This window comes from Amia ocellicauda, chromosome 12 (genome assembly GCF_036373705.1).
Source record: "Amia ocellicauda isolate fAmiCal2 chromosome 12, fAmiCal2.hap1, whole genome shotgun sequence".
NCBI classification, from domain to species: domain Eukaryota; kingdom Metazoa; phylum Chordata; class Actinopteri; order Amiiformes; family Amiidae; genus Amia; species Amia ocellicauda.
This window is the reverse complement of record NC_089861.1, coordinates 26,720,049-26,743,060: the sequence shown is the minus strand read 5'-3', so window position 1 is coordinate 26,743,060 and position 23,012 is coordinate 26,720,049. Positions and strand designations below refer to the sequence as shown.

The following is a 23,012-nucleotide window of genomic DNA, read 5'->3' as shown; positions in this document are numbered from 1 at the left end:
TGTCGTCACTCTTCATGGCACATTTGAAAAATATCCAATATTTATTTATGTGTTTATTTTCCATTAGAATATATGACTATAATTTGTGGTTGGGTCAATGACATACACACTGTGCAAGTGCACATACAATAAATGAGTATCAAGAATTCCTGTATTAATCACAGAAAAAATGTAAATATAATATGCAAGCAACATGGGCAACACAATCATCTACCAGTTTTAACTTTCCTTCTGTTCTTCGGTTTTATTGTTACATTTATTTACTTTAATCAGTATGTAGTGACTATTAGGGATTTTTGTAAGAAATTTGAATTGATTGCAAGTCTCTGCAGGTCAGTCCCAGAGTTCACAAGATCTGTGGCACAGAACTATCGTGTAGTGATGCATTTGAAAAAAATTCCTTTTCATATACACACCTAATCCAAAATCGTGTATTAGAACACATTTTCATTAGGAACGGTGACATAACTCATAATTTCTAATCTATTTGGTTTAATAACCCATTGTGATGTGTATGTCACAAACATTTAACAGTCTTCACAGAAATATATTTGCCGAGTTTTACAGGCTTCTGTATGTCTTTGCATTTACATCACTAGAGTAATACAAGTACTAGAAAAAGTCTACCTGGATTAATAAGATCTGTGTTATGCTTTGATAATCATCAATGGATGCATTTCAATATAAACACAATTACCCACATTGCTTCAGGGAACCCTATCTGTATCGATAGTAAATAAACAAATTGTTCAGTACACTAAATTAAACTTATCTAACTGAAACCCAGAATCCACCATTAGGGCATCATGATTTTACACTTGGCCAGATGTCTGCTGTGTTCTGCCCATTTGATGAATAGCTTGAGATAAGGAATTGAAAGTCTTGGTTAGTCTTCTGTGAAGTACGTGAGGAAGTGTGTGCTGCAGCTTGCAGTTTGCAAACCAAACCAAACCAAACAATAAAGGGTTTTCCTTGTGTTAAGGGCCAAGCTGTGTTCTTAATCAAGCATCAGTGGGAGATGTGGATGAAGTAAGAACTGTCAGCTGAAACTAAGATGAGCGAGAGGTACGTTTCTTTAAAAAATAAAAACAAATCACCACAATAAGTAAATCAATATAATTGCATCAAACGTGCTGCTGGAAACTTAATTTAGCATGTTCTGGTGCATAGTATGTATAGTATGAGCTCATCTCTTGCATTTAGTTGCATGTGTCTTGCATCTGGATTCTGTAGCCCCTATTCATAAAACATATAGAAATACACGTTGCAATTATAATAAGACAGATAATAATGCTATGTATAATCATATTTTACAGCATGTTTGCATTTGCATATAAAACATCAGTGTTGGCCTGAAATACGTATTTGTACAGTCTTATACATGAAAATGTATTACATTTTTTATGTTTAGGATATAATATTTTATATTTATTTACTCTGTGGGATTAACCAGCAAGATTAGATTTATGTTCAATTTAGATCTGATATTTCACATGGAATAAAAGCTGTCTCATTGCAATTGTACATGGTGTTTACAGAAAGTCTATAAATACATAGTTATTTAGGCTTTTAAATAGCTGGATGATCAGGATTAAATCAAAACTGCAAAACTCACAGATTTGCCCAGATTATAAATCTGGGATTTCATGCTGGCTTTTTGTTCACTGAAATATGCAACAAGTATAAGTTTAAATTATGCAGTAACTGGGTCTTTGTTAATGGTATAATGTTGACTGTGTTGAACTAGGATGTTACGTTCAGTTTAGACCCAAATTTAATAAAAACATCAACAAGCAAGCAAATTCCAAATCCATTGTCTGATGGGCAGTTTAAAGGTTCAAAGGTTTATTTCTTCTGACTGATGGAATCACATCAGAGTACACTGGGGTTGTACTTTTTGACTGGTGGGGTGACTAAAATAATACAATTAAGGCTAGTTTTGGCACAAAAGTAAGTCTTGTACGCATATTTTTCATCCAAAATAAGCCCTTCATAAAGAATGTTCTTTTCTAGCATGTCTCGTCTTCCTGTCACTCATTCTCAGTCACAGCTGTTTCCAAGGTACATGGTGCATATGAGTCACACACAACTGTTTTGCAACCAGAAAAGACATTAACTCACAGAAAGTCAGTGGACCGAGACTTTGCTGTTCAAAGAAAACTGTTGCAATTCAGAAGAAATCAGTTAACCATCACAGTGTATAAATCTATAAATAAGGTAATTAAAAATAATGTGAATTATGCTAGTGAGACACTGATGTGTGTATGTGTAATGCATGCAGAGTGTTATCATTTAGCAAAGCCTTTAATCAAAGTGATTCTACTTTAATAACCACTAACATACAATGTTTTACATAAACACAACATTACAAATGTACAGTTAAGTCCATAAATATTTGGACAGTGACACAATTGTCATCATTTTGGCTCTGTACGCCACCACAATGGATCTGAAAGGAAACAATCAAGATGTGCTTTAAATGTAGACTTTCATCTTTAATGATGTAGTTGGCCTAACCTAGAGTTCTCTTTGGAGCAATGCCATTTTCCACAATAAATGGGACCATTAAAAATGTGCTTTAAGGGTAGTTACATCCAAATTAGGTGAACGGTGTAGGAATTACACCCATTTTTATATGTGGTCCCCCCATTTTTAGGGGCTCAAAAGTAATTGGACAATTGGCTGCTCAGCTGTCTCAGCTGTTCCATGCCCAAGTGTGTGTTACTCCTTCATTATTTTAATTACAGGTAAGCAGATAAAAGTTCTAGATTTGATTTCAAGTGTGGCATTTGCATTTGGAATCTATTGCTGTTAACCCTCAATATGAAGTGCAAAGAGCTGCCACTGTGAGTGAAGCAAGCCATCATTAGGCTGAGAAATCAAAACAAACCAATCAGAGAGAGAGCAAAAACATTAGGTGTGGCCAAATCAACTATTTGGTACATTCTAAAAAAAAGAAAGCACTGGTGAGCTCAGGAACACCAAAAGGCCCGGAAGACCATGGAAAACAACTGTGGTGGATGACAGAAGAATTCTTTCCCTGTTGGAGAAAAACCCCTTCACAACAGTTGGCCAGATCAAGAACACCGTCCAGGAGGTATCTGTATCAAAGACAACAATCAAAAGAAGACTTTACCAGAGTAAATACAGAGAGTTTACCACAAGATTGGTAAGCCCCAAAAACAGGAAGACCAGATTAGAGTTTGCCAAAAAACATCTAAAGAACCCTGTACAGTTCTTGAACAACATCCTATGGACAGATGAGACAAAGATCAACTTGTACCAGAATGATGGGAAGAGAAGAGTATGGAGAAGGGAAGGAACTGCTGATGATCCGAAGCACCTCATCTGTGAAGCATGGTGGAGGTAGTGTTATGGCATGGGCATGTATGGCTGCCAAGGGATTTGGTTCCCTTGTATTTATTGATGATGTGAGTGTTTAGGGTCAGGGACGGAGTGGGACTGAAAAACGGCCCTGGACTTTGATCCAGATCGTCCCACCACAAATGGCCCCACAGATTCTCCTCCGGCCCCGCAGACGTGCATGTTCACACATCAGCCCCTAATACTACCGAGCTGCATCACAGCTATTGCTGTACAGTATGCAGTGATATTGTCAGAGTGCTACACAACACACTCTGTGTACTGCTGTAAGAGTTATACACAACACACACTGAATTGTCAACAACCCATCTTTATCTGAAACCTAGATTAAAATAGAACTGGTATAATAGCTAGAACAGCAGCAGCCCCTCAATTTGATCAAATGAATGAATGAATAATAATAATACTAATAAAACTTTATTTGTATAGCATGAATGGGGCGGGAGAAAAGCATCTTAACACAAGAAGTCAGTTGTAATGCAATTGTTTTAGCGACAGATTATAAATGTAGCAACATAGTGGAAACAATTGTGTATACTCAGGATGAATCATCATGCATTTAATTAATAAATGTGTCTTATATATTTTCTTATATATAAATGTGTCTTATACATTACAGGGCGTAACCTGACACCCACTGCCTTATCAGCTGAGTCCGAGAGCTGGTCTTTGGATTGGCTAGACATTCGTAGAGTCACGGTTTGTGATTGGGTAAAAAATATCAGATCTCAATGGCCGATGCCCACAGTAACATCCTTTGCATTGGTCAATTGAAATGCAAATGCCAGGAAGTACACGATGCAAACAAAACGCATGTGGTTCTTTTCAGCCAAATCTCAACTACGCAACTAAAAAGCATGACTATCACAAATCATTTCCCTATGAATTAATACTTAGAAATAGATGCCCCAATTTTGGGCAGATCTGCCCAATTCGACTTCAGAATAAAGAGAAAATAAATGTTTAAGAATTTGTTAATGTTTAAAATGTAAACTAGTAACATCCCTATTAGCAGCAAAATATTGATGTAGTGTTATCTGTTTCCCTCCCTGCCCCGGCCCCCCCATGCCACCGCTTCGGCAACAGCACTGACTTTGCCATCTCCTTCTGCTCCCATCTGACCCTGTGGGACTGCAGCATCCTCTTCACATTGGAACCAGAAGCGCCACCAAATAAGTCGGTTAACTTCCTACTCAAGCTACTTTGCTTTTTTCTCCCTTAGATCTTCAGCCCCCCTTTATGTTTTTTATAGTTTTTTTTTCATGATGTTTTACAAATGTAGTTGCCGCCTCATTGTCTGTGTGTCTGAAGGGAGCGGCAGGGCTCCGGCTGCAGCCTGTCCTATGTCTGACTTGTGCTATGAGCCAATGGACGCCCCGGATGATCTCTCAGAGGTAATACCGGTACTGGTCCGGTCCAATGTAATATTGATTGAGTGGGCCGGCGCACCAATTAAAAAAAAAAAAAAAAAAAAAAAATCAATCTACCGGCTCGACGGACTGCCGGGATTTTTTATTTGTTTTCCTAAAAAATACAGAAATAAAATCGCCCCCCGAGCCCACATGTCGACTGGCCCATCAGGATTTCTCCTGGTGCTCCAGATGGCCACTACTGTTTAGGGCTATATTATCATCTCAGATTCAGCCAAATTGTTTCAAAAGTAATTGGACGGCACTTCACAGTGCAGATGGACCCGAAGCATAATGCGAAAGCAACCCAAGATTTTTTAAGGTGAAGAAGTGGAATGTTCTCCAATGGCCAAGTCAATCACCTGACCTGAATCCAATTGAGCAGCATTTCACTTGCTGAAGGAAAAACTGAAGCCAAAACGCCCAAAGAACAAGCAGGAACTAAAGACGGCTGCAGTGCAGGCCTGGTAGAGCATCACCAGGGAAGAAACCCAGCATCTGGTGATGTCTATGGGTTCCAGACTTCAGGCAGTAATTGACCTGCAAAGGATTTGCAACCAAGTATTGAAACTCACAATTTAATTCATGATTATGTTAGTTTGTCCAATTACTTTTGAGCCCCTAAAATTGGGGGGGGCACATATAAAAATGGGTGTAATTTCTACACCGTTCACCCAATATGGATATAACTACCCTCAAATTAAAGATGAAAGTCTACACTAAAGCACATGTTGATTGTTTCCTTTCAGATCCATTGTGGTGGCATACAGAGCCAAAATGATGACAAATGTGTTTTTATGGACCTAACTGTACATCACTATATTATATATATAAATACATTTCAGTGAAGATTAATTATTTAATTCAAACCTTAACCTTAAGAAAATAATTGTCCAGTCAAATTTTTGTCTGCTCTTGACTACAGCAACATTGAATTCAGCAGAAAGGACTTTAAAACCCTTACAAGCAGTTTACCATGGTGCCTCGTGTTTTATAGCTGGAGATAGATATGGAACACATAATTGTGAACTGTATCAGAAAGTAGGGTGACCTTCTCTCTCAGTTAGGACAGAGCAGCATCGCCTTTTATTTCTCTATAAAGCACTGTTGTATAAATTACCTTACTACCTTATAGCACTCTTAACATTCAAAATAACACAATATGGCACTTGGTCTCAGAGATTATTTATTCTGAAAACTCCTTGTTTCCACTGCACCACCTTTAGTTTTTATGCTCAACACGCAGGCCCTACTTCATGCAGCTTACCAGGGCTATGCGGCTTGGGGAATATTTGTTACAAAGTATTCTGTATCTCTGTCGTCTTTGCTTGTGGTCAGATTTGCCGCCTGCCAGCCTGCGATACATTGGGGGAGGGGCAGGGACAGAGAGACGCAGATGTTTGATCTGGGCAGCATGATTTCCTACTGGCCAGGGTTAAAAAAATTAAAATTAAATCTATGATTGTGAAGAGGAAGTGGAGGGCAACCGGGCCTGGGCTGTTACTGGCGCTATACATGGAAATTCGTGAGGAAAGATCCTAAAAATAGAGAAGTAATGTATTAATGACAACAAGTGATAATATATATCAGTACAGTGCCTAATAATGACATGCATTCTATTTTTGTTAAGTACATTTCACATTGCCTAATTAGGCTTCTTGCGCTGTCATTGTGCTTACCCAATCAGGCGCGTCATATATGTCCTGCCTCCAAAAGGCATGTAACCAATCAGACGTCAGATACATTGTGACAGGTTAAAATTTTAAACACAAATTTGGATTTGCTGACAGTGTTTTGCGGAGTGAATTCTTTATTCTTGGATTCTTTTGTTGTATTATTTTTAGGGGCTCTGAGAGAAAATACAAGGGGCGGATGACAGTGTTTTGTCACACTGTTTGAACGCGACGTTACTTCATAATCCTATTATTTGTAGGAGGGCTGAGAGAAAATACAGAGAGGCTGAAGCCCCACTAAATTGTGTCTAGCGACACCCCTGGGACACAGTATAGATCCACTATAAAATTTTATCAGGTGTCTTTGTTGGTAGGCTTGTTTTTTTCCAATCCAGCAAACATGCAGTTACGGCTTAACTATACTTGGGAAATGGAGATGGAAAATAAAAATTATTAATAATTATAATTAAATTAGGCTATAGGCCTATATGTGTGTGTGTGTGTATATATATATATATATATATATACAGTGAGGGAAAAAAGTATTTGATCCCCTGCTGATTTTGTACGTTTGCCCACTGACAAAGAAATGATCAGTTAATTTTAATGGTAGGTGTATTGTAACAGTGAGAGACAGAATAACAACAAACAAATCCAGAAAAATGCATTTCAAAAAAGTTATAAATTGATTTGCATGTTAATGAGGGAAATAAGTATTTGATCCCCTATCAATCAGCAAGATTTCTGGCTCCCAGGTGTCTTTTATACAGGTAACGAGCTGAGATTATGAGCACTCTCTTAAAGGGAGTGCTTCTAATCTCAGCTCGTTACCTGTATAAAAGACACTTGTCCACAGAAGCAATCAATCAATCAGATTCCAAACTCTCCACCATCGCCAAGACCAAAGAGCTGTCCAAGGATGTCAGGGACAAGATTGTAGACCTACACAAGGCTGGAATGGGCTACAAGGCCATCGCCAAGCAGCTTGTGAGAAGGTGACAACAGCTGGTGCGATTATTCGCAAATGGAAGAAACACAAAATAACTGTCAGTCTCCCTCGGTCTGGGGCTCCATGCAAGATCTCACCTCGTGGAGTTACAATGATCATGAGAACGGTGAGGAATCAGCCCAGAACTACACGGGAGGATCTTGTTAATGATCTCAAGGCAGCAGGGACCATAGTCACCAAGAAAACAATTGGTAACACACTACACCGTGAAGGACTGAAATCCTGCAGCGCCCGCAAGGCCCCCCTGCTCCAGAAAGCACATGTACAGGCCCGTCTGAAGTTTGCCAACATCTGAATGATTCAGAGGAGAACTGGGTGAAAGTGTTGTGGTCAGATGAGACCAAAATCAAGCTCTTTGGCATCAACTCAACTCGCCATGTTTGGAGGAGGAGGAATGACCCCAAGAAGACCATCCCCACCGTCAAACATGGAGGTGGAAACATTATGGCTTGGGGGTGTTTTTCTGCTAAGGGGACAGGACAACTGCACCGCATCAAAGGGACGATGGACGGGGCCATGTACCGTCAAATATTGGGTGAGAACCTCCTTCCCTCAGCCAGGGCATTGAAAATGGGTCGTGGATGGGTATTCCAGCATGACAATGACCCAAAACACACAGCCAAGGCAACAAAGGAGTGGCTCAAGAAGAAGCACATTAAGGTCCTGGAGTGGCCTAGCCAGTCTCCAGACCTTAATCCCATAGAAAATCTGTGGAGGGAGCTGAAGGTTCGAGTTGCCAAACGTCAGCCTCGAAACCTTAATGACTTGGAGAGATCTGCAAAGAGGAGTGGGACAAAATCCCTCCTGAGATGTGTGCAAACCTGGTGGCCAACTACAAGAAACGTCTGACCTCTGTGATTGCCAACAAGGGTTTTGCCACCAAGTACTAAGTCGAAGGGGTCAAATACTTATTTCCCTCATTAACATGCAAATCAATTTATAACTTTTTTGAAATGCATTTTTCTGGATTTTTTTGTTGTTATTCTGTCTCTCACTGTTAAAATACACCTACCATTAAAATTATAGACTGATCATTTCTTTGTCAGTGGGCAAACGTACAAAATCAGAAGGGGATCAAATACTTTTTTCCCCCCACTGTATATGGTAATTAGGCTACTTACCTATCTAACATAATATATAATATTTTCTGACCTAATATATAAGGAAATAATTGCCCTATTACAGAAGCTACAGTTTTGGAGAAATATTATTATTATTATTATTATTATTATTATTATTATTATTATGTTATGTTGGTTTATGTAGCCTATAATTAGTGCATATTTATTTATTTATTTATTCCATCTCAGAGCTTCATGGTACAAACAGCCGTGATGCATTGTGGTTGAAAGTGCAAAAGTTATCCAGGTATCGTTTTCACAGAAATGCCTAAACGTGCTGTTGATGTTTCTCTAGTCAGTCTGGACTGGAAGTGAATATGACCGCTGTCGCCAATTAACTTTTTCAGTTGGCTTATTTCAATCAGTCTAGTGACCTTTTAGAATGGTAAATTGTAATTCTTTCTGTGCTTTTAGTGATAGTGTATATAGTGAGAATATAATATTTTGAAATGTGGAAGCATTATCTTCAGCCTGCTATGCATGGACACTTCAAACTGTACAATTTACGTCTGTGTGTCGCTGCTTGTGAATGGACTGGACAGGGTTCTGGGGGGGACGTCATAGGCCCGGGGCCCAATGTGGTTTAATGCGAGCCTGTCCACATGCCAGAACACTTTTAAAAAAGTTAGACTCTCTGGTTGCATTTGGTCACTTTAAATATCTGATTAAGGATCTTTTTAGAGAGGAGTGTGTGTGTTTTTCATAGGTTTAAATCTAATTGTATGGCTTATGTATGTTAATTGTTTGACTTTTTGGGTGGGGGGGTGTTGTGTTTGGCCATATTGCCAGTCCGTCTGTGGTGGATATCAAGCATAATGGAACCTGTCTGGCTGGTGTGGTTACGAAGTTGAGCTGTATTGGTAACAGTCCGTCTGTCCTTTTGTGGGCAACACAGCTCAGGACTGAAGTGTGAAAAGATGAAGTGCTCATTTTGGATGACTCGTGTCTCTCTGTTGGCAGCTCCTCTCGACTGTGTTGCTTTTGCATATGTAACCCATATAACTCTTATGGAACCCATACAATGTGCATAAGCAATTGACAAATACCAATTAAATGCATTTTTACACTGTAAGAAGGAAAGGTTAAATATAAATCTATAGCCAGGTCTGCTGGGTTTTGTCACTAGTTCTCGTCTTCTTGCATTGCAAGTGATTTCTGATTGTGCATCAACAGTAATTGATTCTCACAAATTTTGTGCTCAAGCAGTATTTTGTTCTAGTGTAAATCTGTATGAGTTCTAAGAAGTGGTTGAGGGGGTTATTGTTGGCATAAAAACAGGAAGAGACTTCAACAAAGCAAAAGTATCACTTAAAATCTGCTTTGTTTATAAAATCAGGGGAAATCTCTGATTAGGCAAATGACAGCCCACGCACAATACAGGAAAGCAGCTTTAACAATCATGTCAAACTCATGATTAGCAATATGCTTACAGAGCTGAAAAACAACAGACCCTCATCCTCACAAATCATCCAGAGGTGAGCACATATCTTTAGTATTTGTCCAACCTTGTCCAACAGTGTTTTGTGTAAATCTTATATCTGGTTTTCTTTAGTTGTGATTATGTATTCTCTCTAGTAGAAAGTTTAATGAGCAAAGTATCTTGAAGAATAAGAAATTAATTGATTATTATTCTGTATTAACAGAATAAGAAGTCACTGTAAATAATCCCTCTCAAGACTACATTAATAAAAGTGAGACCATATACTGTATTTATGTGTTTGTGTGTGTGTGTGTGTGTGTGTGTGTGTGTGTGTGTGTGTGTGTGTGAGTGTGTGTATGGTATGCACATTTCTGATTGTAAATCTCAGTATTGATAAATAATGCTATGATGATATCCTATATTGTGATTTAATGTAATATAGATGTCCTAGTAAATGTTCTTGGTTTTCAGGTGAATTGTATATCAGCACTTTTAGACTTGTAGAACCGAAGATACAGACATTTCAAATGGGTAATATATTAATTACCCATTGAACTCTGCTGCTAAACAGACACCAAATACAAGTCTTGTTGTCATGTATTCTTAAATTATATTATTAGAAAGTGTCGGCTGCAAAGGGTTAAGAGTACTTTCCACAACAATATAGAAGTGAAGTCAATATTAATAATTTGTGATACAAATGCATAGCATACACCGATAAGCATATTGTGATGTTCCCTCCGCTACTGACTCCCCATCTCCATAAAGCTGAGCAGTGTACACAGCCTCTTGGGTTGGGTAGCCAGTGGCAGGCCTGGAGGACGGTGTGTGAGAGAAGTGTGTGTAAAGAGAGAGAGAGAGAGAGAGAGAGAGAGAGATGGATTTCTTTTGAATAACTAACTTTGCTTTGAACCTTGACAATAGATTATACAAACATTATTCTCCCCACTGATACAAAACTACAAACTTGTACTTTGTAGTGGTTACAAATATGAGTAGAAAAAAAAAAAATTATATATATATATATATATATATATATATATATATATATATATACACTCACCTAAAGGATTATTAGGAACACCTGTTCAATTTCTCATTAATGCAATTATCTAACCAACCAATCACATGGCAGTTGCTTCAATGCATTTAGGGGTGTGGTCCTGGTCAAGACAATCTCCTGAACTCCAAACTGAATGTCTGAATGGGAAAGAAAGGTGATTTAAGCAATTTTGAGCGTGGCATGGTTGTTGGTGCCAGACGGGCCGGTCTGAGTATTTCACAATCTGCTCAGTTACTGGGATTTTCACGCACAACCATTTCTAGGGTTTACAAAGAATGGTGTGAAAAGGGAAAAACATCCAGTATGCGGCAGTCCTGTGGGCGAAAATGCCTTGTTGATGCTAGAGGTCAGAGGAGAATGGGCCGACTGATTCAAGCTGATAGAAGAGCAACTTTGACTGAAATAACCACTCGTTACAACCAAGGTATGCAGCAAAGCATTTGTGAAGCCACAACACGTACAACCTTGAAGCAGATGGGCTACAACAGCAGAAGACCCCACCGGGTACCACTCATCTCCACTAGAAATAGGAAAAAGAGGCTACAATTTGCACAAGCTCACCAAAATTGGACAGTTGAAGACTGGAAAAATGTTGCCTGGTCTGATGAGTCTCGATTTCTGTTGAGACATTCAGATGGTAGAGTCAGAATTTGGCGTAAACTGAATGAGAACATGGATCCATTATGCCTTGTTACCACTGTGCAGGCTGGTGGTGGTGGTGTAATGGTGTGGGGGATGTTTTCTTGGCACACTTTAGGCCCCTTAGTGCCAATTGGGCATCGTTTAAATGCCACGGCCTACCTGAGCATTGTTTCTGACCATGTCCATCCCTTTATGACCACCATGTACCCATCCTCTGATGGCTACTTCCAGCAGGATAATGCACCATGTCACAAAGGTCGAATCATTTCAAATTGGTTTCTTGAACATGACAATGAGTTCACTGTACTAAACTGGCCCCCACAGTCACCAGATCTCAACCCAATAGAGCATCTTTGGGATGTGGTGGAACGGGAGCTTCGTGCCCTGGATGTGCATCCCACAAATCTCCATCAACTGCAAGATGCTATCCTATCAATATGGGCCAACATTTCTAAAGAATGCTTTCAGCACCTTGTTGAATCAATGCCACGTAGAATTAAGGCAGTTCTGAATGCGAAAGGGGGTCAAACACAGTATTAGTATGGTGTTCCTAATAATCCTTTAGGTGAGTGTGTATATATATATATATATATATATATATATATATATATATATATATATATATATATGTATCAATGAGGAGTATAAGGAGTATGAGGAGTATAACAAGATGTTAGACCTAGAAGCCACAGTGCTGGCATGTGACTATGATTTTGTAGGTGTGACGGAAACATGGCTTACAGAAAATGATGGGAATGAATACAAGTTGAAAGGATACACACAGTTTAGGAGAGACAGGCAAAATCAAAGAGGGGGTGGGGTAGCATTATATGTGAAAAATTATATTGTTTACTGTTTACTCTCTATCGTTTGCCCTTATCGGATTATCTGCTTCAACCCTAAGCCTGCACTTGGATCCTTTCCTTTAGTCCTTGAGGACGTTACAGGTTCTCAAAACAGCCAAATTAACATGCAGTCCACACTCTCCCTCTTGTTTGAATGCTCTCCTATCGCCCTCTAGTATTTCCCCTCTGGTTGCCTTTTGCTAGTGGCAGCAGGTGTGTGGGTCCAGCGGGGCTGACAGGTGGTTATGGGACAGGTCCAGATATCAGGACCTGTGGCTATGTGATTGCACCACCAGGGGAAACCAGTCTCTTTGTATATAGCAGCCTGCAGTGTATCACTAAATACTTAAAAATATATATATTTTATATATATATAAAACAAACATTTGTAAATTGATGGATACCCACATACCATTCAGGTAACTCTAAAGTAAAAATAATAATTACTATTACAATACAGTGGAGTGAGTAATTTTAATCAGTGCTTATCTTCAGTTGCCCATAATTTCGTATCTTCCTACTGACATTTTGCAGGCAGTCATCAATAGCATGCAGGGCCGTTCTGAAGGGTAAGTGGTTGGGGGTGTCCTTGGCTCCCTTCCCTGACATTGGGCCCTTCCCTGTTTCCTCTTCAGGCCATGAATAACACAACTGAGATTAAAAGATCTAAGGCAGGGCTGTCAGACTCCAGTCCTGTAGGGCTGCAGTGTCTGCTGGTTTTTGTTCAACAGGAGTGCCCAATTACGTAGTTAATGTTATAACTCACTAACTTCAGCTTATCTAAAACTTTTACATTTAATTTGTAAAGCCGAAACCTTACAATTTGTTTATTACTCAAAACATTGAACCCATAGAACATTTCAGAGTCTGCAGAGGAGTGTTCAATTCATCCAGTTTAATAATTGTTTAATTAGACCAATTAAGGATCCAAGAGCTAGGCTGGAATGAAACCCAGCAGATGCAGCCCTCCAGGACTGGAGTCTGAAACCCCTGGTTTAAGTGGTTTCAATCCCTAAACATCAGACAAATGATCTCAAAATGGGTGATGGATCGAAAGATTTTCAAAGGGGCCCTGTGTGTCTGATATGGAGACTCCCATGTAATAGTCACGTCATTCTGTGTAGCAGGTTTATTCTGAATAAATCAGTCATAGCATATTGCATAATGGCAAAATTAAAACACCCCATCAACACAACCTGTCCACAGCTTTGTTTGTGGATATTGTGTGATTGGGTACGGAAAAAACAATAATCTATTTGATGGAATAAATATACATGTCTTAAACTGTTGTACCCTGTGAGATACTAACAGCCTACAACACTGTTCCACTTTCTCAGACTGATAGGGTTGTACATACTGTTAGCTCCTTTGTTTGCCTGTATGTAGCTGTTGTATCTTGACTCAATATAAAGAGCTTTTTGGAATTTAAACATCCTAAACTGAGATAATGTTAATCTTTGTAGCCAACTGACAGCTTTAAGATTGAAACACTGATAGAGAAAGTCTGCTTTAAACCGCATTTTACCTTCTCAAACCTTTACATCTTTAATGTCTTTCAGATGCCTGGAATGGAGAAACTGATGAAAACAGAGAGGATGTGGCTCTTGCTGGTCATTTGGGTTATGTTTAATCGTAAGTGCCTGAAAGAAACAATTTGTTTATTAGCAGAGCAAGTGGTGAATTTGGAATGTAAATTGATACTGCAAATGTGTAATTTAAAAAACAAACCTGTATTTGTTGAGTGTAAATGTAAATATAGATTAAAATCCAGTGCCAGCCTATTTTTGTATTCTTAATCTTACAGATCAGATATGGTAGAGTCATGCTAGATAAGATCTAAAATACTCATAGTAAAATAGATTTGAGACCAAACCCAGAGGGGTGCTGAAATCAGTTAGAAAATACACAAACAAGTAATATTTTCTGAACTTTGTCTTTAAGTTAAAAAAAAAATCACATTGTAATAAAATAAGTAAACTTAAACATGTTGATAACATTTAATAAGTATTTAATAGGTATGTAATGGATAGCCTACAGTACTAACACTTCACTTTAAAGTCAAAGTAACATTCCTGTAATGTTTCTTCCCCCCAGTGTAATAGAAATAACAATAACATAACAATAACATATAGGAGATATTACCAGTGTTGTTTAGCCATATTTATCTGTACCATTTAAATACGATATTTAAAGCCCTCACGGCACTAAAACACAATGAGGAAAGACTGTTCAACTGGTTCTCTACCATAAGGCTTCAATTCTCATTTTGTGCAGAATCCAGATGGTAATTTCCCATTGCCCCTCTGTCATATCAGCTGAAAAAAAAATTACATTGAGAATTAACTAGTTTTATTTTTTTTATTTTCAAGATGGCAAGGCTTTGAAAGAGGAAAAGGTAACCAGTGAAGAAGGCTCCTGTGTGACATTTCAATGCACCTTCAATACGCAGCAAATATCAGGAATTGTAGAACGCATCATCTGGTTAAAAAACCCAGTATATAGCCAAGATAAGAAAGATTACGAGGGATCAGTGGTCTACCAGAGAAATCTTTCACAGACAAGCCCTGAAGTGACCCGACGCTTTGAGGACGTTGGTAAACCTACATTAACTAATGGAACTTTTCAGTACTGCAGTTTAAAGATTAATGAATTGCAGCTCAACGATACTGCATTCTACGGGTTTCGCTATTACACTAAGGGCGATAAATGGCTGCACATGAATGTATCTCTTCAAGTTGAAGGTAATTTCAGTACCTTTTTATTTAACTGGTGCAAATGTTATGGATCCAAAAACTAAAGTGTTCAGCATCCTCACATGTTTCTTCAAAGGACCTGTAATTATCCAATGAGTCAATGAGCTTGTAAATGTCCAGGTCTTACACAGTTACTTTGACGATGTCAGCTTACAGTTGTGAACCACTTTGTAGTTACTGCCAGATGGAAGTGATGGGAGATATCTAGTTTCTAGAAGAATCTCTATCCACTCTGTGATGTCAGATTAAGGCCATCTTTACTCATAGAGAAGTGCAAAAGTGCATCTTGAACCTTGGGAAAATAAAGTGACAAGCAACTCTTATAGTTAAAGTGTATGTTGAATCATTAATTTTGTTAGACCTCCATTAACTGTATATTAATGGCCCACTGCTTGAACTTCACTTCCCTTGATCTTGGCTCAACATTGTGTTGCAGCTGGCAGGAACACTGGTTGAAAATTGAGCACATTGGCTATGATTACTTTCAAGTTTCAGCTGTGCCAAATGCTATGCTAAGCCACAAAATGAAATGGGTGAGGCTGAATAACAACACAGACAAGTCCTTTTCATTTTTGTCCAGAAGGGCTTGCGGTATTATTAGTGAGTGTGTTGCTATCCGAGCTCTGGGGCTGCAGATTGCTTGTAGAAAGTGTTTCAATTTGGTGTGATACTTTTTGTATTAATGAACCACATAAAACAAAGCAGCACTAAATACATACATATATGAACAAGAAATGAAACCTAAGAAAAATTATAATGTATTACTATTGCTATGTTTTTAGTTCATGATTGGAAATATGTAGAAACTGTTCAGACTGACCCAGACAGTGACCTGAAAGACAATTATACAGATGATCTGGAATACCACTGTTGTAATTCAGCCTCACCCATTTAAATACTTAAGGTTTCTCATGATTTGGACCTCAATGTATGACATCACCCTTAAAGACTTAACTCTGAACTGAGCTGAGTGAAGCTGCAATCCAGTCTCATATCTGATGTACTGACTCTCTGTTTTTGTCTTTTGAAGAAAACCCCTGCAGCATTAGCATTGTACAAACCGCCACCATTGTTGAAGGTAAACATGTCAGCTTGGTTTGTACCAGTAAAGCCAAGTGTGACGAAACCCCAATGTGGACTTCAACTGAAGATCTGGAGAATTCACAACAATCAGATAAGACAGACACAGACGAACGGAGGGTTACAGAGCTGGCCTTTACCCCCTCCTGGAAGGACCACCAGAAAATCCTTTCATGTGAACCTCCCAATAAAAAAGACGAGTGTGAAGTCAGATCAATCACATTGGACATTCAATGTGAGTTCAAAACTATATCCAGCTCAGCATATGATTAATACAAACCAAGAGTTTGATTGTATCCCTCTAGTGTTTAATACAGGGATTACACTGCACTATTGCACTCCAACTACACTGCAGTTTCACTTTCAATTACTTCAACTAGGACTGTAATATAAGTACTTTGTGTTTTGTTTTTGTTTATTGCAGAATGTTTTAGTGAATTATATATATTGTGTATATAAGTTACCTTGGGTGAGGATGCATTGCTAATTAACAGACCAACAAACTAATTAATCAATCAATAAGTCAATCAATACATCAATCAATAAATAATCACTTACTTATTTACTTACTTAATTACATAATTAATTAATCACTTATAAAAAACAAATGATAAATCAGAGATTGAGCATTCACTTTGTAAAATGTAACAAAACTCAAATAGACAAACACAATTAAACCCCAAGCTATAGTGCCAAATTCAACAGACTGGAAACACAAGAGATACATTTGCGTTGTGTTTTCAAGCCCTATACACAAGTATCAACAGCTCTTAAGTTGCCATTAAAACAGTGGAAGCTGAGTGTAATTCCCTGCCCAAATCACCGGTCTGTGATCTGATGGGATTAATTCCTGGCCACTAATGGCTACAGCTGGTTCACAAAAAACAAACTACACACAAAGTCCCAATACAAAGACAATAATGTATATACTTCTATATAATTATGTGCTTTTATTCAATAGAGCCATGATTGCCAAACTACATGCTTCTCAATTTGTACAAGGCAGTAAATTATAACACAAAATCAGGGCAGTTTCATTGGTACTGTTTCAGTTGTTGTATGTCATGGGCAGATGAATCTCCTGGTGGTTTAGTAATATTTGTCCTGTCATAATATCAGTATTTCTGTCACACAGATACAGTTTGTCAGTGACAATATGGTTGCAGTCCTATAAAACACAGTCTCTTAAACCACAAAATATGATCAACGTAAATGAGAATATTTCAGCTACTTCAACATATTTCAACACATATACAGATCTATAGACCTGTGAAATATTTTTTAAATTAATAACTTCCTCAGATTGTCTTGATACAGCTATTTGGGGCCAGAATACTTGTGATAGATGTTTTATTATTTTTTTCTCTATCAGGAACAGATATCTGGATTCTCTAATGATGGTTGTCTCTTTTCATTCTTTCAGTTGCCCCCAAAGATGTAAAGGTGAAATCTGAATCAGAAGAAAAAATGATTTTAGAAAACAAAGAACTGAAATTGTTATGTGCAGTGGAGGCCGCCAACCCTGCTGTGACAGATTACTACTGGTACAAAGATGGCGTATTAAGCCAAAGAAACATCTCTATTCATTTTGAGAAAGTTACCCGGCTAAACTCTGGAACGTATCTCTGCGTTGCATTAAATAAGCAGGGAAATGGGACCTCAGATGCCTTTAAACTGGATGTGCTGTGTAAGTAACATATTTAAGTTTGACATTTGACAGAGCCACTTATATGTGTTGCAAACGGCAGTAAAAGGGTTGCAGTGTAAAATCCACAGTCTAAACTATTCCAAGGTTCATTTTGATTGAGCTGCACTTTTTCTTTCATTATGTCAGTTTAACAATACAAAAAAAAACTCTTTCTGTTAGACAAACCTGAAGATGCCAAAATTAATCTTTCAAAACCTATCGAGTCATTAGTGGAAGGTGTCGACCTGGACATGAACTGCACCTTTACAACCGGTAACCCGAGACTGAGCACCTTCACCTGGTATAAAAATGAAGAAGTCCTCAATGAAACTGGTCAAACTCTCTCGGTCAAAAATATCACCTTTAAAAATGATCAGGAAATGTACAAGTGTGCGGTTCAGAACGACGCTGGAAACAACAAATCGGAAGGTATCACTATAATATTGGAATGTAAGTCCCTTCCCGTATTCCCTTCTCATTGTTAAATATTGTCACTGTCTTTTGATTCAGCTGAAATAATCCGCTACATTTAGTGCGATGTTTTATTGGTACTTGCTCAGCTTCACTGGGTCCAAATTGAATATTACTTAACTAATTACTTATTATAATTGTTGTCCTGGGTACAGGTGTCTGCTAGTAAACAATCAAACACGTGATTCAATAAGACATGTTAGTATGAAAAGATACCCATCAGGAAACAAAGAAAAGCTTTTTAGGGTTGTCATATATGTGTGGATTTCAAGATCCTACTGACAGTAGATTGGAATTGCTGAACAAAACACTAGTCAGTTCCACATTTAAACACATTTTCTACTTTTAAATAGTAGAAACATGGACTTTGTTATTACATTCACTTGGAAGGCAAGCTGATAGCTTTCTTTTGCTTGTGCTGTGTACAGTATTATAACTGCCTGAATTGTGTTTTCTAGGTTGTGACTGATGGATATAGATCTGTGTTATATGAAGAATTAATGCAGCTGTTGTAATAGAGGAAAGCAAGAAGGAAAACATATAAATTACTAATCATAAAGCACTTTTTAATATATAAACAAATACATAAATGTAGTATATAAATATTAAGTAAATAAATACCTATTTCACTCTCAATACCTTCTGTCATTTCTTTCACAGATCCTCCAAAAGAAACCATTGTTATTGTGAAACCTGAAAATGTGAAAGAAGGAGACATAATTAACTTAACTTGTACCAGCAAAGCAAATCCACCCGTTTCTTCTTACACCTGGTTTAAAATCGGAGGAGGTGTCCTTAGTACATCCAGCGCTGTACACTCATTTTCCCAAATCACAATTGAGGACAAAGGAAGGTACTGCTGTCAAGTAACAAACAAGTTGGGCACCGTGAACTCCACCGAGGTGGTAATTGATGTCAAATGTAAGTGTCTTTTTTGGATTAAAAAACAGAGAGAATCATAACACTTTCAAAATAACAACTTGAACAGGTTATGATTTCATTTCACTCTACTTGTCCTAAATGGTCTTGTAGGTACTTTTTTACTGTCATCCTGTTACATGTAAATGTGTAGGTATATGTAAGGAAGGGCAAGACCAATTGAGTTCAGGATGTGTGAAGACATGCTCTGTTAGAATGGCAGCCTAAACTTCCTATAATTAATATGTTTTTTATCTTCCTTTCTTTCAGATGCTCCAAAGGGTGTCACTATAAAAAGGCCTTTTGAGGGGGCAATACATGAAGGAAGAGATGTTACTTTCAAATGCAACGTACAGGGCAGTAACCCCCCAGAATTTGGCTTTGCATGGTACAAAGACTCAATGAAGACTTCCACAAAAGGAAAGGATTTACACTTTCAAAGCATAAGCTACACAGACGCTGGTTCTTACTGCTGTGAGGCGTCCAACTCAGTGGGCTCTATGAAATCTGAAGAAATCCGGATCGATGTGTTATGTAAGTGCTCATTCTCATTTGTCATTCACTGTGGACGCATCAGGGATTTCGGTTCTGCTCTCCGCAGAAACCTATTAAGGTTTCAGTCCCTCCCGTTTGAATCTGAAAATCAAACAGTGCCAGGTTTCTTTCCCCAGCGGCAGAAAGCTTCCTCATATCCTTGTATTCAATATGCAGCTCATTCAACTTCCCAATCTTGCTAAAAGGGAGCTTTACCTGATTCAGTAGAATTGTGCAGCAGTGAGCAGGATTTAATTGTTGTCTGGAAGGAGTTGTATTGTAGCAAACTGCTAATACAGAAGTTTGCACTGATATATGTGCTACATGCAATCCTGTCTACCCCAACAATTTTGTGTATTGAAACTAGGCTGTTATATTTTTCAGATGGGCCACTAAGACCAACAATCCAGACGAATCCCTCAAATGGAAAGGTTAAAGTAGGATACAGGATTAAGTTCACCTGCAAAACACAGGCCAACCCAGCTCCAAACTATTACTGGTACAAGAAAGACTCCAAGTCCACTGTAAGACTTGAACCAAAGAGCCAGGTAATGGATTTGGTCAAGGTAACTGTGAAGGATGCTGGGAAATACCACTGTTCTGCAGAAAATGAATATAATGCACAGAACTCCAGCAGCATCGAAGTAGAAGTACTTTGTAAGTAAACATGTCCTTTTGATTCCCATCCAGGTATTCTTATGGCTGGCCTGAGGGAGTGAAATATTTCTCCCTGGGCCTAAAATAGGCTGAGGGTCTTGAGCTTTATTAACGTAAATGTGAGATTGCCTTAGCAGTAGTGTAGCGTATCGTTTTGGAGAGCGTAATGCCAGGATCTATATAAAGCAACTGAAAAATGTCTTGCAAAGCAATGACTCTTTTCGTGTCTGTGCCTCTGAACAGATCCTCCTTTTAAACCCACATTGACCATTCCAAGTGACGTGATCCAGGGATCCAGAACAACCATAGTCTGCTCTGTTCAGAGCCACCCTGTGTCAGAGCTCAAGCTGACAACCATCAAGCATAGCGTGATTAAGACCACAAACTCCATCGAAGTGACCTTCATTGCAGAAGTGAATGACACAGGACCTGTTACTTGCACTGCAAAGAACACTGAAGGCACATCTGAGAGAACAGAGAAGCTACTTGTGAAATGTAAGAGCAAACACACACTCACACACACTCACACATACACACACAAAAGTATATTAATTCAGTAGAGATTATGGTGTTTCAAAATCCTCCTGACAAACATGATGAAGGTGCTACTAGTAACAGTTTTCTAATTTATTCACTGATACAAGTGTGCTTTTGTGCCCGCGCACAGGTTTTGAAGCACAGTTCAATATATTTTGCCTCACATCTGCTCTCCGGCAGCCCCTGGTACTGAGGCAGAAACGGGAAGGAAGATACATTCTGCCCTTGTTCGTCCAATTCCATAACTCTCGAGATTAAATCAGATTGGTTCATCTTTAGACTCCACTTGGTTGGCTTACAATAATCTCTTGCTTACCTGTCTCCCTGGTAGATTCTTCCCGGCCTGAATTGATATGGTTTAGATCTCCCTGGTTTGCGTGGGATGATGCTAAAATAACTCGGATTAGACACTATATTATAAAGAGCTTCTATGAAATGCTCCCATGCATGTCTGACAATAACCACACAAGTCTTATGCACAGATAAGAGGGAAAGGTGACTGCTTGATCTATGGGTTTCAATGTAAATAATCTCTCAACTCTTTGGATGTGACAACGAATTATAATAAATTGTTGGTTGGCTGAAAAAAGAATATAAAACCACATCATTGTTTTTTTGCAAAGTACAGGTGTAAGGATACAGTTTTAAAGAATAAAAGTTTTACATTGTTACATTGCAATGAAGCCGTGTGCCACTAATAGGACTCCTGGCATTGTTAACTCGTGATGAAACATCTTCTTTGGTTATTCATGCTTATTGATTTGTTGCTGTGTCTTATGGATCTGTTTTGGCTCCCTTCACATACAGATCCACCAACAATCCCATCAGTGGTGGCCTCCACCTCTGACATCAGAGAAAATAAATACTTGGATCTCCGATGCAACTCCCAAGGTTATCCACCAATCACCCATTACTCATGGTTCAAAGTCACAGAGGGCAAAGACAAGACAATGGGAAATGGGAACCCGTTGAAATTCAACCACGTTTCTTACACTGACAGTGGCAGCTACTACTGCAGTGTAAAGAATGACATTGGAGAAAGCAACTCCACAGTCACCACTTTCAACGTGAAGTGTAAGTGTTTTCATGGTGTTTGTCAATATTGTTAATCTCAGTCTTCTATAACACTTAATGAATTCACTAATTATGAAAATAAATACATCAACTCTTACATAAAATACTGATTTAAAAGTCCATATGTATTAAACAGTTCCTATGAGTGCCGTGTTCTTGCTGTAGACTCCGACCTACTTGTACAATAGGGACTAATGTAGTAAAACCAATGTGAATTGTCTTTTGTGGTCTTGTTGCAGATGCTCCCAAATCCATCAAAATCGTGCACAATCACAGTAATCCATATACGGATGGCAACGTATGGATGATGTGCAGCTGTGAGAGCTATCCCCCTGTGATAGAGTACTCGTGGTACACCATATCCCAACAATTTGAGGAGACATACATTTCAAGCAATCAGAATCTGACTGTGCACTCAGCGGATCCATTCATGTACTATTGTTCAGCCCGCAATGAGATCTCAAGGGAGGAGTCCATTCGGATACGATTACCCATGAAACGTGAGTTCAAGGGTGATTCACATAGTCTTTAGGAGACTTTCACAAAAGACCATAACAAAAACCAGTGTGTTTTCTTCTGCTAAAAAGTCAGTAATGAGTCTATTTACGATATATTCTAGATGGCTTTGTTCTAGGTGTATGAGTTGCATTTTAAAGGTAAATCAGTGGATTTCAGGCCTCATCCCGGAGTACTGCAATGCCTTCTACTGTTGTATAATACTGTATAATAAATAAT

At 38.5% G+C, this 23,012-nt stretch overlaps 1 protein-coding gene across 1 annotated transcript in view; it reads left to right on the top strand.

The window, feature by feature from the left end:
• Positions 1-957: 957 nt before the first annotated feature.
• LOC136764795 (B-cell receptor CD22) overlaps positions 958-23,012 on the top strand; it is a 35,576-nt gene continuing 13,521 nt past the window's right edge. Inside the window, exons 1-12 of the mRNA XM_066719116.1 lie at positions 958-1,065; positions 14,126-14,198; positions 14,936-15,307; positions 16,350-16,634; positions 17,823-18,086; positions 18,267-18,536; positions 19,218-19,478; positions 19,746-20,009; positions 20,394-20,666; positions 20,910-21,161; positions 22,011-22,277; positions 22,517-22,777. Coding sequence (XP_066575213.1) covers positions 14,126-14,198; positions 14,936-15,307; positions 16,350-16,634; positions 17,823-18,086; positions 18,267-18,536; positions 19,218-19,478; positions 19,746-20,009; positions 20,394-20,666; positions 20,910-21,161; positions 22,011-22,277; positions 22,517-22,777 — 2,842 coding nt within the window. The 5' untranslated portion in view covers positions 958-1,065. The remainder of the gene's footprint in view (positions 1,066-14,125; positions 14,199-14,935; positions 15,308-16,349; positions 16,635-17,822; positions 18,087-18,266; positions 18,537-19,217; positions 19,479-19,745; positions 20,010-20,393; positions 20,667-20,909; positions 21,162-22,010; positions 22,278-22,516; positions 22,778-23,012) is intronic.